Source organism: Caenorhabditis elegans, chromosome I (genome assembly GCF_000002985.6).
Source record: "Caenorhabditis elegans chromosome I".
NCBI lineage: Eukaryota > Metazoa > Nematoda > Chromadorea > Rhabditida > Rhabditidae > Caenorhabditis > Caenorhabditis elegans.
Genome location: NC_003279.8, coordinates 2,497,767 through 2,525,564, shown reverse-complemented (window position 1 = coordinate 2,525,564; position 27,798 = coordinate 2,497,767). Strand labels below are relative to the sequence as shown.

At 33.5% G+C, this 27,798-nt stretch overlaps 1 protein-coding gene, 3 non-coding genes and 1 pseudogene across 6 annotated transcripts; 2 read left to right on the top strand and 3 right to left on the bottom strand.

Moving 5' to 3' along the window:
• Window positions 1-1,012: 1,012 nt before the first annotated feature.
• On the bottom strand, window positions 1,013-1,033 carry 21ur-15102. The gene has a single exon (NR_049979.1).
• A 10,220-nt stretch (window positions 1,034-11,253) lies between these two features.
• Window positions 11,254-11,397, top strand: Y23H5B.10. Its single transcript, NR_003390.1, has one exon. It is a non-coding gene; the product is annotated as a small nucleolar RNA Y23H5B.10 (small nucleolar RNA).
• Y23H5B.13 lies at window positions 11,310-11,398 on the bottom strand. The gene has a single exon (NR_049978.1). It is a non-coding gene; the product is annotated as an Unclassified non-coding RNA Y23H5B.13 (non-coding RNA).
• A 456-nt stretch (window positions 11,399-11,854) lies between these two features.
• Window positions 11,855-18,674, top strand: Y23H5B.7 (annotated as a pseudogene). 2 transcript variants are annotated; one of them is made up of 8 exons: window positions 11,855-11,902; window positions 11,951-12,027; window positions 13,504-13,603; window positions 13,650-14,007; window positions 14,288-14,559; window positions 15,234-15,331; window positions 15,377-15,460; window positions 18,540-18,674. In that variant, coding segments are annotated over exons 1-8 (1,172 nt in total). The 2 variants fall into 2 exon arrangements; another variant differs by lacking the exons at window positions 15,234-15,331; window positions 15,377-15,460.
• Window positions 18,675-19,305: 631 nt separating this feature from the next.
• Y23H5B.5 (U3 small nucleolar RNA-associated protein 15 homolog) lies at window positions 19,306-27,431 on the bottom strand. Its single transcript, NM_058589.5, has 6 exons — window positions 27,138-27,431; window positions 25,158-25,593; window positions 23,111-23,586; window positions 21,425-21,545; window positions 21,126-21,196; window positions 19,306-20,172 (listed from the first exon to the last, which is right to left on the bottom strand). The coding sequence occupies exons 1-6, from the start codon at window positions 27,427-27,429 to the stop codon at window positions 19,883-19,885; spliced, it is 1,686 nt and encodes a 561-aa protein (NP_490990.2). The 5' UTR covers window positions 27,430-27,431; the 3' UTR covers window positions 19,306-19,882.
• Between the last annotated feature and the right edge of the window lie 367 nt (window positions 27,432-27,798).

Here is a 27,798-nt window from a genome sequence, read left to right as displayed (position 1 = left end):
AGAGTTGTGACGTCAATGATGGCCTAGAAACTACGCTCTTTGTGATAATATTTGTAGAAGAAAAGTTACGACACCGGTGGCCTAGATACCTCAGTCAATATGATACTTTTGGTGAAAGAGGAGTGACGTCACAGATGGCCTAGAAACCAAACCTTGACAGGATCACGGCCACCAAAGTCGTGGAAAAATAGTGACGTCATAGGTGGCCTAGAAATTACAGCGTCACAAGATGGCTGCGGCCAAAATTTTCAAACATAAAAGCAAGCTAAAACGTTATTAATTTTGAAATTCATATTAAAGAAAGTCAAAATTTAGAGTTTAATGAAATGAGTGAAGCCGTGCATTGTGAGAATTCGAACACCAACACCGGAAAACCTACAAAAATTTGATCTGCGAAAAATAAACAATGAGCTCACGGAGCAAGTCATGTGTGGGGGGAGAGAAAACACAAATATATGATGGAAGAGGATTGCGGGCTTCTCGGCCACGTGGCGTTATGTAGATGGAAGAGCATTTGTATTTCTAGGACATTAATGTTCTAGGGCCACATTGAAGTCCTAAGCAGTATTGGATTCCTAGGCTGTATTGAATTTCTAGGCCACATGGGATTCCTAGGCCACATAGGATTCTTAGGCCACATGGGATTCCTAGGCCATATTGGATTTCTAGGCCACATGGGGTTCCAAGGCCACATAGCATTCCTAGGCCATATTGGATTTCTAGGCCACATAGGATTCCTAGGCCATATTGGATTCCTAGTCCGTACTAGGCGATTGAAGATGTTTCCGTGCTGCTAGGATATATGCCAAAATGGAGGTCACGAGGTACCTCCCTCAGTTTGCATGGGTGGAAGTTTTCGTATTCCTAGGCCATCTGATGGTGGAAGAGGTTTCCGCGTTTTCTAGCATGATTTTTATTTTCCAGGCCACCTGTGCAATAGAGCGCTCTTTCATGTAAAATTCCTGATTTTCCAATTCTCCTAATAGAGCCTCTAACTTCTTTTTTTTTGGTAGTCGTGTTCCATTTCCTCTGATTGAATGGGGGAAAAGGGAACATGTAATAAAAGTTCAAAAAAACAGGGAAAAGTCATAAAAGTAGAAGGATTCGGAAATGGTAATATGGTCAGATTATGCTCTGAGCTGAATTTTGGAAAAGGAGTGAGTAACCTGGGGGAAGTATCGGGGACCTGTGGTACGTAGTTTTGGCGGGAAAATCAAAATTTTCGAATTTTGTACAATTAGAAAAAAATTTGAAGTTTTGAAAAAAAAAGTTTTTGAGCCCAAATTAATTGCTTCAAAATATTGTAGAAAGCGACAAATTTAAAAATTGTAAATTACAAATTTTTCCTCTGCTAAAAATATTTTTTTAACATAATTTTATTGGCGGGGAATTCAAAATTTCAGTAGATTATGCAATTAGAATAATTTTAATTTTTCAAAAAAAAATGTTTAGAGCTGAAATTAATTTTTTAAATTTTTTAGAAAACGGGAAATTTAAAATGTTCAAAATTGTAAATTATAATTTTTTCGCAGTCAAAAATTTAATTTTTTACACAATTTTTTTGGTGGGAAATTCAAAAATTTCAGTAGATTTTGGAAGGAAATTTGAATTTAATTTAATTAAAAATTTCACTATAAAATTTTTTTGCGCAGAATTAAAATGTTTCAAAATAAATATTTTGAGCCGAATTTTTTTTTCAATTTTCAATTTTTATTAAATTCTTTTCTGCAGAAATTTTGGCAGGAAATTTAGGTTTTCAATAATTTTTGGCAAAATTTCTATTTTCAATATAAAATTTTAAAAAATTGAGGATAAAATCAGTTTTTAGAATTTTCAAAATTTTTTCGCACCGAATTTGAACATTTGATTTTTTTTTTGAATTTTGGTTTTTTGATTTCCGGTCCAACAACAAAAAATGCTGGATCTCATAGAGCATACGTGGATAATTCAGACACTTTCGAGAGACCCTCTAAACAAATAGAGAACGAAAAATCGAATTGAGAATGTGAGAAAATGTTGCTTTTTCCCGGCCTCTAAATTGCGGCGCCGCTGCGGTAATAATTAATTTTCTTGTTCTATTTGTTCCGGTGTACGTTTTTTTTTCGTCAATTTTCTAATCAAAAATTGCTTTACTTTTTTCAATTTACATACACGTTTTGGTGTGAAAATCAATTGATCAATTGATATGAGCGGTAAAAATCAAAAATTAGAAAAACGGAGAAATGCTGAGGTGGAAGAGTTTTCTGATATTCTAGGCCACATTGTTAGGTACAGTTTCAGATAAAAATTGTGTCGAGGATTTCTAGGCCATCAAAAATATCCTAGGCCACGTGGTAAAATCTACATGAAATAATTGTAGGCGCCGTTCAATTAGAGCAAAAAACAAAAACTGGCTCGCATTTCCAATCATATAGGTATTCCACAATTTATTTGTTTTTGCACATCCAACCTATTGTTCCAAATTTTGCAGTTTTTGCTTTTCTTGAATCACTTGGGTTTCCTGCTAAATTTAAGCTTTTCCCAAATGGCTTTTTGAAGCAAAGGTTGCGAAAATTGGTGGTGAATTGGTGCCCGAGTTTTACGCCTCGCGGCCACCAAGGAAAACTGTCATGTAAAAACATTTTGTTCGTTCAAACTAGCAGCCGACAAAATCAAGGTTTTTTTTTTTTTAATTTTTGCGTCGCGGCCGCGAACTGAAAAAACTAGGCCACAATGTTTTTTTCGCGATTTTGTGGAAAATAGCTGCATTGGGGTTGGAGTATTTGGCAATTACGTTTTTTGGAAATTTTTCTGGAAAAAATGGAAAAAAAATTTAAAAACAGAGGCGAGACAAGGAACACGGAACGGCGATAAAGTCTGAATATTTTATTCTTTTTCAAATGGGCGGGGGCGGCCAGGCAGACCACACAATTTGTCTGTGTACTTGAAACGAAAAATAGTTTTCGTTTTTTTCCAGAATTGACGTTTTTTGGGTAATTGCAATTACGGTAACTCTGTGGGCAACGACACTCCGCTCTTGACGCTAAACAACACGCGGTGTGGGCGAGGCCAGTGAGCGGAGTGTCGTTGTTTTTAGGACGCAGTGGTAATCGACATTGAAACAAATTTTTTCGGCAAACCGCCAATTTGCCGAAAATGAAAATTTCCGGCAAACTGGGTACCGGTAAATTGCCGATTTGCCGAATTTGTCGACTTTTTTTTCTATTTTAAGGCTAACAGATAATTGTTCAAAAAAAATTTAATAAAAAATTTCCACCGAAAACTGCCTTAAATTTTCTGAAATTAAAAAAAAACTTAAAAAGAAATTCAAGTTTTACTGCATTTATCCAGTTTAAACGATACTCTGGTATTTCCGCAAAACAACACGCGGTGTGAGCGTGGCCATCAAGCGGAGTGTCGTAGTTTAACAACAAATTAAAGGAGCATAAAATATGAGACAAACCCAACAAACCAGACATCGACAGGAAATTCCGTTTTTAGGTTATGAAATCGAAACCTTTGGCGACTTCCGAGCCCCCACGCAGAGCTCTGTGAGCACCAAAGTATCACGGGTGATACTAAAAATTCAAAACATCATCAGGTTGTGCAAGCCAACTTTTTTTTCCGAAATGAAAATCTTTCTAGAAAAAAGTGTGATTTTTGAGTCAGCTGAAGTGAGTGGGGCTGCTAAGAGCCATTCAGGAATTATTCATTGGAAATGTACTACGGATGAATTTGAAGTTTTTCGGAATTTTTTTGGGTAACTAGAAGCTGAAGCTTTGAAAAATTATGACGGGGAAATAAGAAACGGAAATATTTTTTTAGCAGGTAGCCGAGAAAAACTTGGGCCACCGCTCTCTCCACAAAAAAGTTACAAAAAACAATTTTGAGAATTTCTTTTAAAAAAGATTTTTGTGACTATGGAGTACTCCACTCCCCACATTTCTACAAGGTGGCCTAGGAAATCTTCGGCCGCGAAAGGGGAAGGGCTGTCTACTAACCAGTAGTGTAAGAAAAAAATCCTAAATTCAACATTGGCATGATATTGAAATTTTCAAATACGGTATAGTTTTGGCTCGTAATTCAAAACTTTGAGAAAAATCTAATATTGAAAAAATTTGAATTTTTCAAATTATTTTTGGCGGGAAAATCAAAATTTCAAAATAAATTTTAGCGCGGAATTCAAATTTTCAAAAAAAAATTACTGGAAATTTGAAATTCCAGAACAATTTTGGCGGGAAATTTAGAATTTCAAAATTAAATTAAGCGTAAAACTCTAATTTCGAACAATTTTGGCGCGTAATTAAAATTTTCAAAAAAAAATTACGATAAATATTCAATTTATTTTTTTAATGTTGGCGGTAAATTCAAAAAATTTCCAATAATGTTGTTGGGAAATTCAAAATTTCGAAAAAATATATATTACTGGAAATTTAAAATTTGAAAAAAAAATTGGCGGGAAATTTAAATGTCTTGATTAAATTATAAACGAAATTCAAATTTTCCAATAATTTTTTTAGCGCGAAATTCAAATTTTCGTAAAAAAAATTCACTGGAAATTTAAAATTCCAAAGCAATTTTGGCGCGAAATTCAAATTTTCAAAAAAATACTAAAATATTTTACGAGAAATAATATAAATTCCTTAAAATCTTGGCGTAAAATTCAAATTTTCAAATAATGTTGGCGCAAAATTTAGACCAATAAAAATTGCAATTCAAAAATTTCAAATTTATTTTTTTTTATTTTTCCCCATAAATTTTAGTAAAATTCTAATTTTTTTTTAATTCACCGCTAAATTCCAAAAAAAAATTTCCAGAACAAGAAAAATGCCCAAAAAAGAATATAATATATTGACACAATTTCGGAACACACAAGCAATTATCCAATGGGTTGGGGAGAAAACTCGGAAGTCGTCAATTTTCGAAGCTATTGTGGCAAGTCAATTCTTTGGTCAAAAAAAGAGAATGTGAACAAAAAAGGTGCTTTGAGAGTTCTTCTTAAGCTAAACAATAGTGTCCATTTCCTTAGAAAAGATGGGAAAAAAGAATGAAATATTTAGTGTTGAAATATGCTTACATCATCAGTAAAGATGTCGGAGAGAGAGCAAAAAATAAACAAACGGGTCGGGTGCAAGAAAAGTGGAAGATTCTTGGGATTTTATGAGAAAATAAGTTCAAAGCCTCACGCATTTTTTTTGTTTTGGGGTTCACCGGTCCCGAACTTGACTGGTGGTCGAGAAATCCTCAGCCAAGTTTCCTTTCTTTTCATTTTTCATAAATGACACATAAATTGAAATGGAAAAGTTTTTTGCTGAACTAGGCCATTTTGGCTCGGCCATATCTGGTGTAGATTTACGGCGCGTTGCGTGTCGCGTCGGCGACTCGGTTTTAGTTGTAAAACTAAATGTATTTGTCCGTGTGGAGCAGGCGTTGTCCGGCAGGCGATTGTCAATGGAGCGCGAAAAATGCAATGAGGAAAACCAGAATACCGTGAAATGACCCAATTTTTTTTTAAATTTGACCGGTGGCCGAGAAAACTTTCGGCCACGGTTGCAAAGTGTTTTTAGACATATAAATTCAGAAGTTGAGAGGTCTAAATGTTTATGGTTTTTGATGAAGTTTTGAATTTTGGGGTCTCTGATCCCCAACTTGAATGATGGCCTAGAAAATCCTAGGCCACACGGTCGCAAAATTACTTTAGGATTATATTTTCAGTTCTAAGGTCCAATTTTTTCTTTCGTGAAGTTATGAAGTTTTGAGGGGTCGTCAGTTTTTTTTAAATATGTGACCTAGAAAATCCTCGGCCACGGTCGCCAAAGCATTTTCGGCCACAAAATTCAAATTTTTTTTAAAATTTTGGCGCGAAATCAAAATGCTCTAAATTTTTTCGCACGAAATTCAAATTTTTATTTCAATTTTGCGGAGAAATTCAATTTTTTTTTTAATATTTCGCCGCGAAATTTAAATTGTTCCAAAAATTTTGGCGCGAAATTCAAATTTTTCCTATTTTTTTGGCGCGAAATTTGTGTTTTTCTGACTATAACTAATGTTAAAATTAAAAAATTTCGAAATATTTTTCCGCGAAATTCAAATTTTTCAAAAATATTTCTATTTGTTTTACCTTTTGACAATTTTTATCGCGATTTTTTTTCGAAAAATGGAAGAGAAATTTCTTGGCCACAGTCGGGGTGGGAGCGGCCCGGAAATTGTCGGCCGCCTAACTTTTTTCAAAGTATCGCTAGAGAGAAACGGTAAACTGAAAAAATATAGAAAAGTTTTGAAGGAATATTTTGAGCGTTTTAAAAACTGACTCCGTTTTTTTGTTTGAAAAAATGTGAAGAAAAACCCAGTTTCTGCAAACTTTCTGGGCAGATTTTTTTCTCACCGCCACAAAAAAACCCTCACAAAAAAGCGTACAAGTTCCACGCACTCATTCTATTACTCGCATCAATGGTCTCAGTTGGAGGAGGGGGGTGGTGTGCTAAATGTGCCGCTATTTGATTGGATTCTTTCAGGGAAGCGCCCCGCCTCCGCCAGGCAGGAGCCAGACGTTTTAGAACAAAATGAGCGAGAAAGAGAAAGCATTTATGGACCACTAAAAACATTTGTGTCCCTTTTTTGTTCTTTTCATTGAGTCGGCAGCAGCATGACCGTCCTTTTTTTGCAGAGCAGAACGGGGCCTCCTAAAATTAGGTTTTCGGGTTTTGGAGGGGTGTGACGTTGACACCATATCCTACGCGCGGTAAGGGTTACTGTTGAAAAAGTTGGTACGTAATTGTTCGTCAAGGTGTGTCAAAACTTTTTCTTGATGCACCATGTTTTACGCGGAAATTTTTTTTAATTTGAGAGAGCGGCGTGGGTTACTGTAGAAAAAGGATGGTACGTGATTTTTCGTCAAGGTGTGTCAAAACTTTTCCTCGATGCACCATGCTTTACGCGCAAATTTTATTAACTTGGGAGAAGCTTCAACATGGGTTACTGTAGAAAAAGGATGGTATGTGATTGTTCGTCAAGTTAGGTCTAAACTTTTCCTCGATGCACCATGTTTCACGCGCAAATTTTATTAAATTGGAGAAGCCTCGGCAGGGGTTACTGTAGAAAAGGTTGGTAAGTAATTGTTCGTCAAGGTGGTACAAAATTTTTCCTTGATGCACCATGTTTCCCGCGCAAATTTTATTAATTTGAGAGAGTGGCGTGGGTTACTGTAGAAAAAGGATGGTACGTGATTGTTCGTCAAGTTAGGTCTAAACTTTTCCTCGATGCACCATGTTTTACGCGCAAATTTTATTAACTTGGGAGAAGCTTTAACATGGGTTACTGTAGAAAAAGGATGGTATGTGATTTTTCGTCAAGTTGGGTCTCAACTTTTCCGTAACGGTATGTAATTATGCGTCAAATATGGTGTACCTAGGATTCCAATGAATACACCGAATCTTACGCGCAAATTTTTTCGATGAGCTACGGTAGCCAAAATTTCTACTGATGCCCCATAGCTTACGCGCAAAATTGAATGTTTCGATGCACCATGCGTTGCCCCTAGTAAGGTAGCAAAATCTTATTCGTTTATTCCTATTTATTGTAGATCAAAACTTAGAAGAGCAAAATGTGAAAAATGTTCAAAAGTGTTGTTATTACACTTTTCAATATTGCGACACACACGGCACACAAAGGTGTCTCAGTTTTCTTTAGAACCTTCTCTCTTGAAAAAAAAAACATTTACACAACTGTTACTTGAGCTGTAAAATCGCGATAAAAAATATCTTGAAACACTTTGTGGGTGCTCCGAAGGTTGGAGCTTAGTTTTGATTTTAGAGGGGTACTGTAAACCTCTTCAGGGGTGTGCGGCAAATCTCAAAATTTGCCGAGCTCGGGAAATTCGGCAAATTCGGCAAATTTGCCGTGCTTAACAAACTCCGAAAAATTTGACTTTATTTGATGTTTTTTTGGAGCACATAAACTACTGAATTCTGAACAAAAAATTAGTTTCTGAATAAGTTCCGTGTAGTGTGTCTTCTTAAGTATCAAAGTATCTCAATTTTGTGTCATTTTACTAAATTTTGGGGACTAAATTAATAGTTTTGGTCAAAATTGTATTGACAAAATTATGGTGTGTGCGGCAAATTTCGAAATTTGCCGAGCTCGGCAAATTCGGCAAACCTACTTTTTTGAAATTTGCAGTGCTCGGCAAATTCGGCAAATTTGCCGCACACCCCTGAACCCCTTCGATTCATGTCCAAGATTTTCAGATTTTAGAAATGCTGATAAAAAACCAAGAAATGGTCTGATATTTGGGGGAAAATTTTTTCCGCTTTTATTTTCGGTTGTTCAGTTTGAAATTTGCGCGTGAAACATGCATCGAGGAAAATTTTCAAAGCACTTTGACCAACTATTACGTACCGACATTGTCTACAGTAACCCATGCCCAAGTCATTCACAAGTTAATAAAAGTAGCGCGTGAAACATGTGCATCGAGGCAAAACTAACCTTTTCTACAGTAGCCCAAAAAAGAGGCTATAAGCATTTCCTATAGCCAATAAAATTTGCGATTAATGAATGATTTAAAAGAAATGTCATGGGTGGGCAGCACGATTTTTTCCGGCAAACTGCAAATCGGCAAATATGGAAAAATTGCCGGAATTTAAATTTTCCAGTGTGAACACTGAAAATAGGAATTTGAAGCCAAAAAGAGAGGAAAAATGCGTCGTCGCCCAACAAGAATTGTTAATGTATTATCGTGCTACCTCTCTCTGAAGGAAATGGCGAGTTATTTGATGGACGGCTGCCGGGCGGGTAAAAGGACACAAAAATTGGCACACACACTGCGAACAGAAAAAAAACGAAGAAAAAAGAAAAGAGATAAGGAAAAGTAGAAAAAAACGAAGTAGAAAAAAAAGGAAAACGGAGGAAAGAGAAACATGGAAAAAGGACACCCGGATTCAGCTTTGAATGAGTGATGAGAAGAGAACGGGTATTATGGGGAGACATTTTTTAAGGTTAAAAATGGATGGAGTTAGTGAAAATGGAGTTGGGAGGAAATATTGGGGGATTTTTCGGAATTTTTGAGAAAAAAATTTTTCGATTTTTTTTTCGATTTTTTTTTTTGGAAATATTATTTTTCCATGTGCTCTAACATCGTTCCTTTTTCGTTTGAAAAATAATAAAATAAAAATAAAATTTTTCGGCAGATTGGATTTTTTGGAAAATTGGAAAAAAAAAGTTCTAATTTATTTTTGACTTGAAAAAAAAATTTTCCGAATTATTTAAAATCAATGTTCTAATTTTTCCAAACTTTCCAGTTTTTCTCGAATTTTCAAATGATTTTCAGAACTTCTTATTTTCAAAAAGTAAAAATAAAAATTTCAAAACTATTTACAAAAAAACTTTTTTTTGAAACATCGATCATTTAAATTTTCCTAATTTTTATTTATTTGCAAAAAAAATTCTGAAAAAAAAGAGTGTTTCAGGACCATTTTTGCGCTGTGGCCGTGGAAATGACAAAATTCGGCCATCGATTTTTTTTTTTTCACAATTACACACACAAACGCAAAAAACAAAGAAAAACACGTTTTTCAACACTAAATAATTCAACAAAGTTCCTTGCTCTTCGTGCCATTTTTTTTCTGTGTTCAGGAAGATGGGTGTAGGGACAGGAAAAAAGTGTATACTCTATAGATGCATAATCAACCGGAAATTGATGATTTCATCTTTTAATGTGTTCTTTTTCATTTTTTTTTCATTTTTTTTTTTTTTTTGAAAAAAAGTCAAAGCTGTGGTGCGGAACACCCACTTTTTGCAAAGTGCGGCGCGGTTTTTTTTGATGATTTTAAAAAAAGAAATATTTCACGGGTTTCTGGCCTTCCTCATTGAATTTTTCGCGCTCCATTGACAATTGCCTGCCGGACAACGCGTGGGAAAGTCGTGTACTCCACACGGACAAATACATTTAGTTTTACAACTAAAATCGAGCCGCGACGCGACACGCAACGCGCCGTAAATCTACCCTAGATACGGCCGAGCCAAAATGGCCTATTTCGGCAAAAACTCTTCCATTTTTTTTCACAGTTTTTGGCGGTTTTTTTTCAAGGAATGCATATATTAATTATGAAGAAAATAAATTTTTAAGATTCGATATTTTTAAATAGTAAAAAAAAATTCTCGACTTTTTTCAATTTTTTTTCTTAAAAATTTTCTGAAATTATTAGGTTTTTTTCAATTCAGTTAAATACGAAAGCTGGGTAATTCTTAACCTACTTTTCGAAATTTTAGTGGCCGAGTTTTCCCTTTTCGCGGCCACGAAAGTCGATTTTTGCCGAATTTGTTTCACAATTATTCGCAAAAAAACTACATTTATTAAAACAAAAGTAAGAAATAACAAAAAAAGTAAAAATAAAGAAGAAGGCTCAAAAGTCAGCCTGCGGGCATTCCAAAACCCGGCCGGCTAATTCCATTTCCGACGCAAAAAGAAACATTCGAATGGACAGAAAAAAAAATGTTCTCACGTTGTCCAAAATGAAATACACAATCCTTTTTCTAGCTTTTTTTTCGATTTTCCAGCATGAAAATTGATTTATTTGACGTCTTATTACGGGTACTGTTCCAATTTAAAGGCGCATTACCGCAAATGTGTGGTTTTGGGTCTCGCCACGAAAAATGCTTTGAGCTATAGGATTTGTTAAATTGAATAAATTGATATACTACACAGACGTGAAAAATACGGCTCCCGGTCTTGACACGACAGATTTTTTGTTACCTGCAAAAAATTGTGTGCCTTTAAAGATTACTGTAATTTCAAACTGTCGTTGCAGCATGATTTTCATCGATTTTTATAATTTTCTTCATTATTTGTGTTTTATTCCAGTTTTTTTTTGGCAAATTAATTTAATAAACTATGAAAAGTCGATAATAATCACGCAGCAACAAAAGTTTGAAATTACAGTACTCTTTAAAGGCGCACACCACTTTGATTTGAGCAAAAACTGTCGTTTCGAGAGTATTTTTGGCGTAAAAATCACAAATTTTCTCGCCTGAAAAACCATTCAGATTTTTGAAGATATTTCACCAATTAAAAACAATTAAGTTTCGCTTTGAACTAACTTTTTGGATTACTGCACAATTAAAGGCACATAACCAAATTCCAGTAGAGCTGCCATCCTTCTCGATTTGAATTTGTCTCCGCAAAAATATCGAAACCTCCCTCGCCGTACTGCCATGATGCGCACGGTGGTCGCACCGGTAACACGTTCGCCTGCCGCCCGCAACACCACGGGTTCAATTCCGCCTCCATGTTCCTTAATTTGTGAGAGCCTGTCGTTCACTGACACTTTCTCCATGGAACGGGAAGGCATATCACCCAAAGTCACCATTCATAGTTCACATCATTGCCTAACGAGTGATGTGTCTCCGCCAGGTGTCTCATTTTTCAGTTTTTTTTTCCATTTTTTGTGTGAACTGAACTGATAAGGCTAATGACGACTTCAGTAATAGGATAATAATTGGGTTCAGTGCTTATCAATTTGATGCTATTAAAACTTAAGAAAAGGTATTTTTATTAGGCAAACGTAACAGCAAATCGACAAAAAAGCGTGGATAACAACAAGGAACAATTGAACAACAATGAAAAATCAAAGAAAAACAATAAAAAGAAGATACCCCAAAAAAGATGGGACATCATTGTGCAATGTACACCTAATAAATTGGCGCAAATAGCACTGAGAGACCACCCTCTCCTTTTCCCTTGCGCGAAAACATATCGATTTAGTAATCTGTTCGTTCATATTAACCATAATTGTAGTAAATATTTCTTCCGTATTGTTTTTCTTGCAATTACTAGAACAATACATCAATAATAATTATTATTATTCATTTTATAACTACAATGAAAGTCCTGAAATTGTTTATGACTAAACTCCGGATAACTTTAAAAGTGAGAAACCACCTTGTTTAACTTGTTTAAATAAATGTGTTTTTTTAGGGCACACCATTTAAGATACTCAACTTACCGCGGACTGCATTAAAAATCGTCGTCAACCAAATGGATATTCAATCAACGTGAGTTTGTTGTAGTCGTTGCTGTTAAGGACGATTTTGATATCAAAATTTTGAACCTTCAGACCCAAAATTTAAAAAAAAACACTAATTTTAGCTATAATCTTGATTTTTGCAAACTATTTTACCTACCCAATTTCGATGAGTTTTGGTTACCTAACGGCTTTCAAAAAAACCTTAAAGGTGGAGTACCAAAATTTGGGAAATATTTTCAGATGACTCTAAATTTGCCCCTGATTCCGAATATCGATGTGAAAAAATTTAAAAAAAAATTCCCCTGATTTTATATTTGAGCTTGAAATCGCGATTTTCATTTGCGAAAAAAAAAATTATCCTTAGAGCGCATTTGCCTCATTTAATTTTCTTCATTTATTTTTACTTTTTTCACGTGTAGTCAGAAAGTCCCATTTCGCTTTGATCTACAAAAAATGCGGGAGTTGAGACGCATACATTTCATCTGATTTCGCATGGTTAAGAGTGTGCTGACGTCACAATTTTTCTGGAAAAATATTCCCGCATTTTTTGTAGATCAAACTGTAATGATACAGTCTCTCACCACGTGTTTTTTTCAGTTTTTCAGCTTTTTCATCCATTTTTGTGCAAATAAAATGTTCAATCGGCACGAAAGAATATATACAACAAAAATGAATGAAAATAGCTGAAAACTGAAAAAAGTAAAAATAAATGGAGAAAATTAAATGAGGCAAATGAAAATCGCGATTTCAAGCTCAATTATAAAATCAGGGGAATTTTTTTTAATTTTTTCACTTAGATATTCGGAATCAGGGGAAAATTTGGAGTCATCTGAAAATATTTTCCAGATTTCGGTACTCCACCTTTAATCAAGGAAATTAATTGAGATAAACTACCAAAATATGCAATAAAGGATAATAATTCGAAAAAATTTATTTTCGGACTAGTCGGCACGGAAAAGTGTGCAAATACCGAGATTTTAGCTGAAAATTAGTGTAAAAAGAATGAGTAGTGGAAATTTTCAGGTGTGGGTTTCAAAATAACAGTTAAAAATAAAAAGTCTATATTACGGGAACATAACATTCTGAGAATGCGTACCGCGCCACATATTTGACGCGCAAAATATCTCGTAGCGAAAATTACAGTAATTCTTTTAATGACTACTGTATCGCTCTTGTGTCGATTTACGGAAGTCTTGTTAATCGATAACGAAAAATACGATAGAAAATTGAATTTCGCTGTCACTATTCAAAAATAAATCCATCTCAAAATCGAGCCCGTAAATCGACACTACAGTAGTCATTAAAAGAATTACTGTAGTCTTCGCTACGAAATATTTTGCGCGTCAAATATGTTGCGCAGTACGCATTCTCAAAGATTTTTTGTTACGGTAATAGTTGAATGGATTAGTGCACCTTAAGCTCACAAAATGGGGCTTCATTTTGAAAAAAAAATCTTGAGTGTTTAAAAGTTTCAAACAGTTTCTCAATTCAATTTTTCTTGCAGATTGAAATTATCAAAAACATCGAAGAAAATGTATGAAAAGATGAAAAACGCTAAAAGAAACGTTTACAAGTTGATTATTGATAATCACACTGATAATCCTGTAGGCTGGAAATTTCCCGTATTTCATCAAAGAATTGTGATTCTAGAGAAACGGAGTGACGTCATTGCGGCTTATCGCATAGTACAGAAATGCATGGACCGTTTAATTCTGCACACGTACAGTATCAACGTCTGGATTTTATGGGCTTAGTGGGTTTCGCTATTTATGAACTTCTCGGTAAAGTTGTAAGACTAGTAAATTTGGTAATTGACAAAGATTGTCTTTTTGGCGATTACCAAGCTTTAATTTGCCATCCGATTTTCCGAAAGTGCCATTACATGGAGATTGTTGGAGGGTTTTTGGATATCTCGACAGATGAAATTAATTTTGTGTTAAACAAGATCGATGTCAGCTACGGCCTGCTGATTGAATGCTCTTTGCCGGAGGATTTCAATATGAAATCTGTGAGTTGGAAGAAAGAGATGCCACAATTAAAAGTTGAAAACTAGGCCAGAGTATTAGCTCATAATCAGTTGCTTTTGAGGGGTTTTTTGAGTTAATTAGACTTGAAATTGTCTGAAAACACCGAATTTTCTACTGAAAATTCTTTAAAATATATTAGTTTTTCGATTTTTTTGAAATTTTTGAGCCAACTTTTTGAGAGTCAGGGGGACTAATGATCAATAGGGTAAATGTTAATCGTCATATATTTTGAGTGAATCTGGAAAAAAACTAATATTGCAGTTTTACAAGATTGCTCGCTTGGATATTGTCGATGCTGGTCAAATCACATTAGAAGATTTATTGAACATGGACTGTGAAGTCATCAGACTATGGAATCATAACTTCACACCTCTGCGAATCAATCAGTTTATTCATAACTGGATGCTAGGAGCAATGCCCAAATTAAGAAGGCTCCGTTTAAATGACTATTGTGATCCAAGTCAGATTGATAGGATGTTGCTCGGGGTTAAACATTCAAAATGGGATAGAAATCGTCGCCCACAATGTTTTCGGTTAGTAAATGGCTAGAAAATGATATCAAATATTGCGCGGTCTCCTCAAGCGTTCATAATTATTTGGCGACACCTCATGAACTCCCGAATTCGCGGGAATTCGTTTCGCTAGGACATCTGTTTTTTGACATTTTTGGCTTCTATGGGGAATAGTTTCAATTTTCTGATTTATGATATTGTTAGAAGCACATCAATTCAAATAGGTATTAGGGGAAAACTGAGATTTTTTCAATTTTCAAAAAACCATATAAAATTTAGAAATATTTCTTGAATTTTTTAATCATGATATTCGGTCATTGTGGCCCCAAATGTGTGTTTTAACGCAATTTCCCCACAGGGTGTAGTCCACCTTTAAAATGAGAAAGCAACTCCAATTTTACAAAATTCACATTTCTTATTGACAAAACATGAATTTTATTTCGAGTTATATAAAACGCCTTCAATGTTCCGCTCTTCTAATGGGGTCATCCAAGTGCATTTTTTCCTGTTTTGAATAAAACTGTCTTGCACTTACAATTAGCAATCTCTCGAATGGCAATTTCAAATGACATAGGGGAACATTGGGAAAACAGTTATACAAAAATGCATTTTTGTCCCCGCTTACATTGGGAGAAAAAGGAAAAAATCACTTGGTTAATGTATTTTTCTTTTCAAATATAAATGGCAGTTTTCAGTTTCCTTGTCGTGTGGCTGATGTTGCTCTATTATACCACTGAGCTTGTGTCTGCTTTCTTACTGCATTACATCCTTTTTGTTGTTATTATGTTACCAGGTTAAAAGCAAAGTTCATGATTAACAACAAAATCATTTTGTACAGAAACTCCAGAATGGGGAAATATTGATATTACTGGTTGTCACAATACTGTTTTTTTTACGATTATTGTTAGCATCGGAGGAAGCAGTAAGTTTTTTTGGATTTGTTAACAGTCAAAACTTAGGTATTATTGTATAGGCATTAAAAATACAGTTATGCTCATTAATAGAAGAAATGGGGAACACGGCGTGTAAATTGGTACATCTGGCCTAGCGAAAAGTGAAAAGTGAGAATCCTAGGCCATGGCCGCGGCAAAGCGCGCGAAATTTGAATTTAAATTTTTAATGTCATTGAAAATCGATGAATGAGACATTATAATGGATCAAAACTACAAAAATAGACACAAAATTGTTTTTAAAATGAATAAATCACTTATAAAAATGATTATTTTTCTAAATAAAGATGGAAATTCGATTTATTAGGAAATTATTAGGAAAATGCGTCAAAACTTTCACATTTTTGAATTTTTTGCAGAAACTAGATCCACAAATTTTCTAAAATTTCACCAGTTTACTCAGTAGACTATTATAATCAAATTGTGAGCAAAAAATTCATACCCACCGTCACAAGTTCATATTGAATTTTTCTATTTTTGCTCCGAAAACCACTAAAATTCGACAAAATTGGCGCAATTTTGAACTTTTTTCAAAAACTAGATCCACAAAGTTTTTGAAACTTCATCAGTTTACTTGGTAGATTATTTCAAACAAATTATGTGCATAAAATCCATACCCACCGTCACAAGTTCACATTGAATTTTTCAATTTTAGCTCGGAAATTCACGAAAAATCGGTAAAATTGCCACAAATTTGAAATTTTTTCAAAAACTAGATTCACAAAGTTTATGAAACTTCACCAATTGACTAAATGAAGGTTTTTGAACAATTTAAGTACATAAAATGTATACCCACCGTCACAAGTTTACACTTAAAAGCGCCGTTTCTTAATGCAGCTTCAAACTGCTTTGTTTCGTTCAATGCGTGGTTCATATTTTTTTGTATTTGAATTTCATATAATTTTAGTGTTTCTTTTATTCTTTTTTTTGAAACTAATGCATTTTTTGCTTAAATTCAACAATATTTTCATATAAAACGAAACCGGGAAGTCCCTGCAACTTTTTTCGAACGAGGGACGAGGCAAAAAGGTTTCTAGGCCATGGCCGAGTCCCCGACAAATTTCAGCGGCCATTTATCTTGCTTTGTTTTCTGCGTGTTTTCTTTCATTTTTCACCGATTTTTTCCGTTTTTCTTATCAAAACAAATAAATAAATATTTTTTGCAGATGCTAAAACAATTTCCAAGTGAAAAAATTGTGAATTCAGTCGGCAAGTAGCAGTGAAAGTGGGCAATGTAATATGATGGATTAGGGCTATACAAAACCCAAACTTTTTCTGAAACATGATATATATGCTTTTAAGATGCTGAAAGTACCTGATTTTCATAACGAGACAGCTAAAAAAGTTTTTAGATTTTCAAAATTCAACATTTTGTGCCAAAATCTCGACTTTTTTAACAAAAAAGTTGAATTTTGAAAATCTCAAAACTTTTTCAGCGGTCTCGTTATGAAAATCAGGTACTTTTAGCATCTAAACATCATATGTATCATGTTTGGGGAAAAGTTTGGGTTTTGTATTCCCGTAATCCATCATATTACATTGACCACTTTCACCGCTACTTGCCGGCTGAATTCACAATTTTTTCATCTGGAAATTATTTTAGCATTAACAAAAAATATTTATTTATCAGTTTTAATAAGAAAACACGGCGTACATTTGTTTTTCAAGCTTTTTTCTAGGCCAGAGGTACCAATTTACACGCCGTGGGGAATGTGTACCTATTAGTGTCCATTAAATTCCAAGCGAAATTGTTTTATTTCTCACACAATTAGGTTTTTCGAATATTTATTTGAACACTCGAACAAGAAAATTGATTAATCGGGCAAAACCCTTTGTTTAAAAATTTGTATCGGATTTGTTTAAAATGTTATCTCACTTGTACAATGGCCAATTAATGATTAATCTTCTCGGTTTTTTCCGCGAATTTTGACAGTATGAAATTATTAGTCTGGCTTCTCCACAACTTTATCTTGTCAATGTCGCAGCGGCTGGAGGCTAACTTTTTTGAAATCACAGTCTTATTATGGGTGTATATTCTAATTATCTTGCGTTTTCAACTCGATTTAGGTACACTTAAGGTGAATAGCATACCAGATCTGGTAAAATTTGGTAACTTCTGGTGATCCATAGGAATCGAATTGAAAACGCAAGATAATTAACTTATATCCCCATAATTAGCCGGTGATTTCAAAAAGTTAGTTTATAGCCGTTGTGACAATGATAAGTCGGTCAAATTTCCAATTTTAATAATTTCCGGCTATTTTTTGAGCCGCCATAACTTTTTTAGGTGTTCAAGAAGTTTCATTACGAAAGTCGGTGTTTTCAGACAATTTTGAGTGTAATGAAGCAGTAAAAATTCGAATACACCACCTTTAAAAAATGCAATGTTTCAAAAGCTTTTAAATGGAGCCTTTTTCGAATTTTCACGACAAATTCAAATGGGTGATTTAGCCACGCCCACTTTTTGTTTGGAGTATTCCGTTTTCTGATTCCGCCGATTTATTTTTGTAATTCCATTATTTACATTCGAAAATAAAAACTGAAAAAGCCTAATCCGATCAGCTGAAAAACGCTCTAATGAAGTGACTGTATCTAATTGTTTAGGTCATTTGATTTTTTGTGCAAAATTGAAACAATTTCTTTAAAAAACTCAGAAAAATCTTTTAGTTTTTCAAATTCAAAAATTATAGACTATCAAAAAAAACATTACGAATAAGTCTATTTTTTCATGTATTATCAAACCTGGATTCTATTCGTACACAGAGCAAATCATATTGAAGATCATTTGGGCCATTATGTCTATTGTTACCATAGTACCATCATTTTATGGGCTTTTTGTACCTGTCAATGCATACGTCAATCGTCAGTTTTTTTTAACATAAATAAAAAACAAAAATGAAAGTTGTCTGCAATTTTTCCGTTTTTCGAGAGCAGTCATAAAACGTTTTCGAAATAGTTTTAAGTTGTAAGGATTCCCACCCTTTTCACTTCACATTTTACATAAATAAATACTAATTTATTTGCCTGTAAATTCTCTCTGATAATTTACAGAAAGAACGGACGAAATCGGTCAAGGACAACGATTTCTACAGCGAGGACAATTCGTGTGGAGGAGAAACTCCAGTTCAAACCGCCGCCAAGCTGTCGTTGGTCGCATTGTCGCGCCGAGACCCGTCGTCGTTAAAGGCTGCGCCTTTAACCCGGAAATGCCTATATAAGGAGAGGAGGACGCTCATTGAGGATCATTTCTTAACTCTTTAACCCGTTACTTGTCGTTTTCCCTTTTCTCTCGTTTACTCTGTTTCGACGATGCAATTCGTCTGTTCACTTTTACTTAATAACCCTTATAAGATCGATCAGTGTGCGTGAGTGGCAGTTACATCCTATACCTTTATTATATAACGTTTTCGAAATAGTTTTAAGTCTATGTTTCAGCTTACGTCGCCTGTATTAGTGCTTGTGCATTTGTGCGTCTAGTGTTTGTTGACCATTGCTATTCAGCCGACAAGTAAGTTTTTACGAAGTCCATAGTATATTCTCAGAACTTTTCAATTATAAACTGACCCGACTTCTGCAGAAAAACCATTTTGGTTTCAGGGATTCGGAGGAACTTGTTCCAAACAGATGGAACATCTTGAAACCAAAAATGCCAGAAAATCCGCCAACCGACCAAGCAGCGCCTGCACCAGCCGATCAAGAAGCAACACACAATTTGATTTGTATTATCCCGACTTTTTTTTTGTATTTTACCCAGTTTCCCTCCCGGTCGTGTATTTTCCCTCCCGGTCGTGTAGTTTCCAGAATTTTTGTATCTCTTAAAAAAGAAAAATGTTTTCATAATGGGGAAAGGTAACATCAAATCAACAAAAAACGTGGATAACAACAAGGAATAATTGAAAAACGATTAAAAATAGGGATAAATAACAACAAGAAGATAATGAAAATTGTTAGATACGTGAGAAAAAAACAAAGGGAAATTGGGGGCCAAAAGGGAAGAAGCAGCGGAAAATTTGAGGAAAATTTTGATAATTTTTGAATATTTGGGAAAATTTTATAATTAAGACAGTTTGGTTTTTCCGAAACTGTTCAAGCTTTTTTCAGTTATATTCAATAATTTCTAGAAAAAAATTTCTGCCTTTTCAGTTTTTTGCTTTTGTTTAAAATATTTTTCAAAGTTTCAGCAAAAAAAACGTATGTTTAATCAATTTTACTCAGGAAATTAAAACTTTTCGGTTTTCAAATTGAAAGAAATCAAGTTCTTTCACAAAAATTTGACTGGTTTAATACATTTTTCTTAGAAAACCCGATAAAAAATCATATTTTAAATCAAAATTTTAAATAAATTTAAGTTTTTTCACTGCTTTTTGCTCTACCTCCGCTCAAAAAATTAAGGTTCAATTAATCTGCATATTTTCTTCATATTCCTCCTCAGCTCCTTGATCCGAAGGCTTCAACTCATCTAAATCTCTTGCTCGAATCGTCGGCTCTCCGAATACATCATTATCTTCAATCAGAGCCGTGGAGGAACTTTTCACATTCATTTTGGTGGTGGAAACGATTAAATCAATTGATCCAATCAATGAGGAAATCATTTTTTGTACTTCAAGCTCTCTTCCAAGGGATCCTCGAAGACTTTGAACGTGCTTTACAACGTCTTTATCCAGTTTTTCCAGTGCGTAGACGTCTGAAATTTTGAAATTTTTGCTTCATTCCAGAATTTTTGGTCAAAAATCGAGAAAAATTGATTTTTTTTGTGGAATAAAACGGATTTTATCGAAAAAAAATTGGTTTTTTCGTTTTGGGTTTTTTTTGGTGAAAAAAATTAGCGACATTCAGATTTATACCAAAAAATTGGCAAAATCATTTTTAACCAAAAAGATTGGGATAAAAAACAACAAAAAAATCAAAAACAATTCAAAATTTCAGCGAATTTTTTAAAGGTTTAATTAATTTTTTGAATTAAATTGGGGATTTTTATGTTTTTCAGCGAAGAAATTGATTTTTTTGCCATTTCTTGAATAGAACATTTTCTCCGAAAAATCTGAAATTTCAGAAAATTCAAATGAAACTCAATTTTCGAGGGATCAAAAATTAAATTAAATTAATTTTTTGGCAATTATTAGTACAAAAATTGTGTTTCTGTGAAATTTTCGAGAATTCTAATTTTTTTTTGATCTGCCGAAAGATGTTTTATTTCATCTTGTAAAAAAGATCAATTTCTAGATGAATTTACAATTTTTCTATAAAATTTGGTTTTTTTTAATGAAAAATCCATTTTCTCTGAAAATTTCAGACTTTTTTTTTGAATATTAAAACCAGTTTCCAATTTTTTTACAAATTTTTTCCGATTTTTTGGAATATATCAATTTATCACGTATATTTTCCAAGAAATTGTGACTTTTTTCATAAATTTCAGCAGTTTTGAATAAACAATTCATTTTTTCGGTTCGATTTTATTGAAGTTTTGATTTTAGTTTTTTTTTTTTCAATTTTTGAGGAGAAAAGAGAAAAAACGAGATTTAACATTTTTTCCCAAGAATTTTTGAAAAAAAAATTTGATAAAAATTAATATTTTCTCTGAAAATTCCAGATTTTTTCTTTTTAATTTTTTTTTTTTTGAAAAATTCAATTTCCCACCAAAAAACGCGTTGACAACTTCCTTCAAAGTGGAGAAATACTGTGCTTTGTAGAGGTTGTGGTTGAGGAATCTGAAATAATTTTTTAAACTCTAAAAACTCTAAAAAAAACGATAAAAAATGACGAAAAATCCATTAAAAATGAGCATTTGGTGCCAGTTTTTAGCTATTTTTCGTATTATAATGGGCAAAATTAAAAAATGCTCTTTTTTTTCAATTTTTATACTAAAAAATCATCAAATTTACGGAAATTTTCCTAGTTTTTCACTAAAAATATCCTATTTTCGTGCAAAATCTTACACTAGAATATTCTTTTGAACACTTCTTTCCTGACCAGCCAGAGCTCGATGAATGGCTCCGCGCATTACGATTACTCGAAGATAACTGACAACTGCCGTATCCATTGCCGAACGGAATTTTCCTGGAAATTTTGGCGATAAATGGGGGGGGGGGGGGGGGGTTTTCTAATGGAGAATCAATCGCTTCGAGACCAGGAAACGAAAAATGTTTTTTTTTCCCAAAAATTGATTTTTTTTCAGAAATTTAATGCTGAAAAATTACGGTAGCCGGGGTCTCGACACGAAAATCTTTGTAATTTTTTTGCAAAGGGGTGTGCGCCTATAGAGATTAAAAGGTGCACAACTTAAAAAAAAATATAATTTCCACTTTTTTGTATTTTTTTTTAATTGAAAAGTTGACTTTAAAGTGAAAAAAATTAAATATTCAAATTTTTACGAATTTTTTTTTTGAAAATTCGAAAAATATTCTTTAAATGAAACATTTCAAGCTAAAAATTGAAAAATTCGTTTTAGAATTTTTTTTTCGGAAAATCGGAAAAATGGGATTAATATTCGTATTTCGCAGCATATTTTCAAGAAAAAAACCAATTTTCAGCATTTTCTACCTCCGAAATGTAGTTTAATAAGCCTTAAAATTTGAAAAAATTACAATTTTTTGGATTTGAATCATTGAGGTAAAAGATTTAAAAAATTAGCCAAAAAACTATCAATTTTTAGTGAAATTTATCGATTTTTTTTTGAAAATTATAGATTTTTTTTTTCGAAAAGTGTCGATTTTTTCGAAAAAATATCGATTTTTCTTGAAAATCATCAACATTTTTCAAAAAGTATCAATTTTTGTCAAAAAATAATCGATTTCAATTCGAAAAGCATCGATTTTTGCAGAAAGTATTTATTTTTCCAATAGTATCGATTTTTCCGAAAATTATCAACATTTTTCAAAAATTATCGATTTTTTATCCGAAAAATATCGTATTATTTTTCGAAAAGTATTATAAAATTTCATACTTCCTATATCAAATTTCCTTAAAAAAAAATTTTTTTTTTTAAGGAAATAGAACTATTATATATTATAGAAAATTTTCTGTCAAAAATATTTTTAAAGCTGAAAATACGTGAAATTCGAGAAATTGTGTGCATTTTTCTTGAGAATTGCCAATTTTCAGCTTTTTCAGCCAAAAACAGCTTCAAAATGTCAATTTTCGGTCGAAAATCTCAATTTTCAGCAGAAAATACAATTTTTTTTGAGCATTTTTCAGTGAAATTTAATTAATTACTAAAAATAGAGCTTTCCCACTGGAAAAATCGTGAAACATTCGATATTTTCACCATTTTTCAGTCAAAAATCTCAATTTTCAGTCAAAAATTCAACTTTTTTGAGCATGTTTCGGTGATTTTTGCAAAAATTATCGATTTTTTCAAGAATTATAGATTTTTTTTTTCAAAAAGTATCGATTTTTTTCTCGAAAAGTATCGATTTTTGCAAAAATTTATTTTTTTAAATAGTATCAATTTTTCAAAAAGTATCGATTTTTTAATCGAAAAATATAGTTTTTTTTCTAATTTAGAGAAATATGATATTAAAGAAAACTATCAATTGTTCATAGAATTCTGAAAATATCTCTATTTTTCTTGGCAATTTTCAAAAAAAATTATTGATTTTTCCAAAATTTTTCGCATTTTTTACCTCCAAAAAGGAGCTTAATAACCGCCGCATGCTTAAAATTCGAAAGCATTCCATCAATTTTCGGAATTTTCAGTTTATCCGCATTCTTGGCCACCACATCAACTTTCTGCATATCTCGATCCTTTTCGACAAGCTTCACAGGCGGTGCAGACGTTCGAATCAGCGATCTTTTGTCTTCAATGGCTGCAGACGCAGTGGCTTCTTTCTTAATCTCAGCTCTTCGGTACAGAGCCAACAGATTTCCCATTCCAATTGCCATTGTTTGATCATCACGTGATACATCAATATCAAGTACTGGTGATGGCATTGACCATGAGTTGATTAATGAATAATTTGTTGTTCTGAATGCATTCACACGTCTATCAATTCCGGCAGACAAGAGGCATGTGGAATTGGTGGCCAGACGAAGAGATGTTACTGTCTTGTAGTGAGCTTGAAGTGCTGTCAGTTGGCGGCCCGTTGTTGTGTCCCAGATTCTGGAAATATTCGCTTTTTTTTGTGGATTTTGAAAGGTTTTTTTTTCCATTTTAGTGCTGAATTTCAACAAATTTATTTTCGGTAAATTGCTGGTTTGCCGAATTTTTTTCAATTTTTTTTTGCCAGAAATTTTCAATTTTCAATTCTGGCAAATTGCCGGTTTTCCGAATTTGCCGGAAATTGTCGATTCCGGCAAGTTGCTGAATTTTCAATTCCGGCAATTTGTTGAATTTGCCGGAATTTTTAATTTCCGGCAAATTGCCGGTTTGCCGAATTTGCCAGGTTTTTTTTTGGGATTTTTTTTTGCCAGAAATTTTTAAATTTCAATTCCGGTCAATTGGCGAACTTGCCGGAAATTTTTAATTCTGGCAAATTGCCGATTTGCCGGAAATTTTCAATTCCGGAAAACTGCAGGTTTTCCGAATTTGCCGGGTTTTTTAAAAACTTTTTTTTTGCCGGAAATTTTAAATTCCGGCAAGTTGCTGATTTTGCCGAAAATTCTCGGCAATTGCCAATTTTTCAAATTTGCCGAAAATTTTCAATACCGGCAAGTTGCCGAACTTGCCAGAAATTTTCCATTCCGGCAAATTGCGGAATTTGCCCAAATTTTAAATTTCGGCAAATTGTAGAATTTTCCGGAAGTTCTCATTTCCGGCAAATTGCCAAGTTTGCCGAATTTTTTTCAATTTTTTTTTGCTGGAAATTTTTAAATTTCAATTCCGGCAGATTGCCGAATTTGCAGGAAATTTTTTTGCTCAATTTGCCAGAAGCTTTTAATTCCGGCAAGTTGCCGATTCGTCAAATTTGCCGGAAATTTTCCATTCCGGGAAATTGCCGGTAGCCAAAGTTTCCGAAATTTTTAAATTCCGGCAAGTTGCCGTATTTGTCGGAAACTTTAAATTCCGGCAAACTGCCTAATTTGCCGGAAATTTTCAATACCGGCAAGTTACCGATTTGCCGAAAAATATTAATTCCGGCAAATTGCAGGTTTGCCGAATTTGCAGGAATTTTTTTTGCTCAATTTGCCAGAAACTTTCAATTCCGGCATGTTGTCGAACGAAATTGCCGAAAATTTTCCGATCCAGCAATTTGTTACACTACCGGATTTTTTAATAATTTTTTTGCCGGAAATTTTAAAATTCAGGCAAATTTTCGAATTTGCAGGAAATTTTCCATTCCGGCAAATTCGCCAAATTGCCGGAAATTTCTAATTCTGGCAAGTTGTCGAACTTGCCGAAATTTAACAATTCTGGCAATTGCCGTTTTGCCGACAAATTCGCCAAATTGCCGGAAACATTCAATCCCGGCAAATCGCCAAATTTGCCAGAAATTTTCGATTCCGGCAAATTGCTGAATTCACCAGAAATTTTCAATCCCGACAAATTGCCAAATTGCCGAAAATGTTCAATGCCGGCAAATCGGCAAATTTGCATATATGGCCTGAAAACGGCAGTTTTTGAAGGAAAATCTTCAAAAAAAAATTTTTTTTGCTCGTGTTTTTGACGTTTTCAAGCATTTTTGCTCAAGTTTTCACTGAATTTTTGCACTTTTTCAGCTTCCAACTACTCACTTAACAATAGGACCTGCAGCAGTGGCAATAAGCTGCTCTCCAGGCAAAAAGAGCACCGATTCAACAGGATGCTCGCAATCGAGTTCCAATGATTTCTCTTTACTTCTAATATCCCATAGCCGAACTTTATGATCATAACCACCAGTCAGTACAATATGATCATTAATTGATGAAACTGCTCCACATCTAATCGCATCTTCATGTGCTTGAATTTCAATTATTGGAACGGCATTTACTCCGTAAGCCGTGTCTGCCACTCGATATTGCTTGATTTTTCCGTCATCGGCCATTGAGAAGACAGTATCACCACGTGGAGAGAAATGAACACTTTTCACAGTTGACTGAGAAGCTTGCATTACACGAAGAGCAACTTTACTCGAGCCCGTCGTTTTTTCCACGTCAAAGATGCGAACTTTTCCCTCGTCACCTCCGATTGCTGGAAAATTAGATTTATATTTGGAAATTTTCCAATTAAAGGAGGGGACTAACGGTTCGGACGATTTTGAACGTATAGGCCCGAAATGAGCTCAAATGAATGAATTTCGTAATGAAACTGCTCAACATTTTTTCAAAAATTTTTTATGGCGGTTCAAAAAATTGGAAAAAAATTTGACTGATTTTTGCTAAAATCTCCAATTTTGCCCATTTTTCTGTGCTACATCTGTCCGAAGTTCGTTCATTTTTTTTGAAATTATCATCCTTTATTGCATATATTGGTAGTTTATCTCATTTAATTTCGTCGATTAAAGTATATTTAAAGCCGATAGGTAACCAATTTTGATGATTTTTGGTTACCTATCGGCTTTAAATTTACTTTAATCGACGAAATTAAATGAGATAAACTACCAATATATGCAATAAAGGATGATAATTCCGAAAAAGTCAACTTCGGACAAATGTGACACCAAAAAATAGGCAAAATTCGAGATTTTAGCTAAAATCAGTGTAATTTTTTCGAAATTTTGAACCGCCATAAAAATTTTAGAAAATTTTTTGAGAAATTTCATTAAGAAATTCGTTCATTTGAGCTCATTTCGGGTCTATACGTTCAAAATCGTCCGAACCGTTAGTCCTCCTTTAAAGGATTACTGTAGTTTTCGCTACGAGACCCTATTTTGCGCGTAAAATATGTTGTGCAATACGCATTCTCAGAAAGCGTTTTTTTCGGCATTTAATTAAATGTAAAAAAATTGTCGGCTTTCGATCCGAATATTTTCGAAAATTTGAGAGAAAACTTTATTTTTTCAGTATATATTTTTTAAATCGGATTCTAAAAATTTCCGAATTTTTATCAAAAATTAGTGGCGTTTTGGTTGGTTTTTACTTCTTTTTTGAAAATTGTGTGTCAAAAAATATGTAAATTAAATTTTTTTCTTGATATTTCTCTGAATATTTTTCATAAAATTATATTTTTTTTCCAATTCTTGCAATTTTTCTAAAATAGTTTTTCTCAAAATTTGGTTTCAAAAAATCCCGAATTTGTCATTTTTCAAAGGTTTTTTGTGGGTTTTGCCAGATTTTTTATATGTGAATAAATTTTTTTAATTCAAAAACTAGCAAAATTATTGAAATTTGCATTGAAAATCGGGATTTTCCTCAAATTTTAAGCATTTTTAAAGAGGAATTTTTTATTGAAATTTGGATTTTTTCAATTTTTTAGTGGAAAAACGCTAGAAAATCGATGATAAAATTTTTTCTGAAATTTTTCGTAAGAAAAATGTTTTTTGGACATTTAAAGTTTAAAAAGGTGAGAAGTCGAAAAAAAAAATTTGCAATATAAATTATTGTTTTCTAGAATCGGTGTTTTAAAAAATCTCAAATTTGTCTTTTTTTTCGGGTTTTGCCCTGTGAATTTTTTTTTGAAAAATGTCAAAATTTTTATAATTTTCGAACTCAAATTTTTTTTGGAATTTTTCACTGAAAAACGCTTTTTCTAGAATTTTCGCGATTTTTCTCCATTTTTCCAGCTAATTTGCTCACCCAAAAGCCGTCCATCATGTCTAAAATCAATAGAGCATACTCCTTTTTTGAATCTACTAAATAGGTTCAATGGTTCACAGACTACTGTATCGTAGAGTGTTAGACGGACACTGCTAGTCGTTGCCACGTGATACGGCTTTTTCGGTGAAATTCTGACGGAGCTGACGACGGCTGGCTCCTGGAATACGGTGAGTTGTTGCATTCGTTTCCAATAAATGACATCTTCGTCCAAAAGAATTGTCTCTTGTTTTCTGGAGAGAAATTTCTCTGCGGGGAGGTATGGTTGAGCCATTTCTGGAAAAAAAACAATTTTTTTTGAGGGAAAATTCTGAAAAAAACTGTGAATATTGAGAGAAAATTGAAGAAAAAAGTTTCTTTTGAAGATCAAATTTGCCGGAAGTTTTGAATTCCGGGAAATTGCCGAATTTGCCAGAAACTTTCTTATCTGGCACACTGCCGAATTTGCCGGAAATTTTCAATTCCGGCAATTTTTTTCCAGAATTGGTTTCAAAAAACCTTTAAAAATTCTCAATTTGCAAATTTTTGATTGAAATTCGAGAAGAAAAATTGGAGATTTGTGAAAATCGAGAAGTTTCTTTTTTTCAAAAAAACGTGAAATTTTGTTATTTTGCAATTTTCTTTGTCTTAATTCGATAGATGC

Bases quoted from the DNA above. Each gene is read 5' to 3' on its own strand.
- Y23H5B.5 (NM_058589.5), bottom strand. From the start codon at position 27,429: ATGGCTCAACCATACCTCCCCGCAGAGAAATTTCTCTCCAGAAAACAA. The intron at 21,546-23,110 runs GTAAAAAATGCG...CAAAATTTCCAG, and splicing joins TATTAAGCTCCTTTTTGGAG to GAAAATTCCGTTCGGCAATG. The intron at 20,173-21,125 runs GTGGGAAATTGA...TCAAAATTTCAG, and splicing joins AGTTGTCAACGCGTTTTTTG to ACGTCTACGCACTGGAAAAA.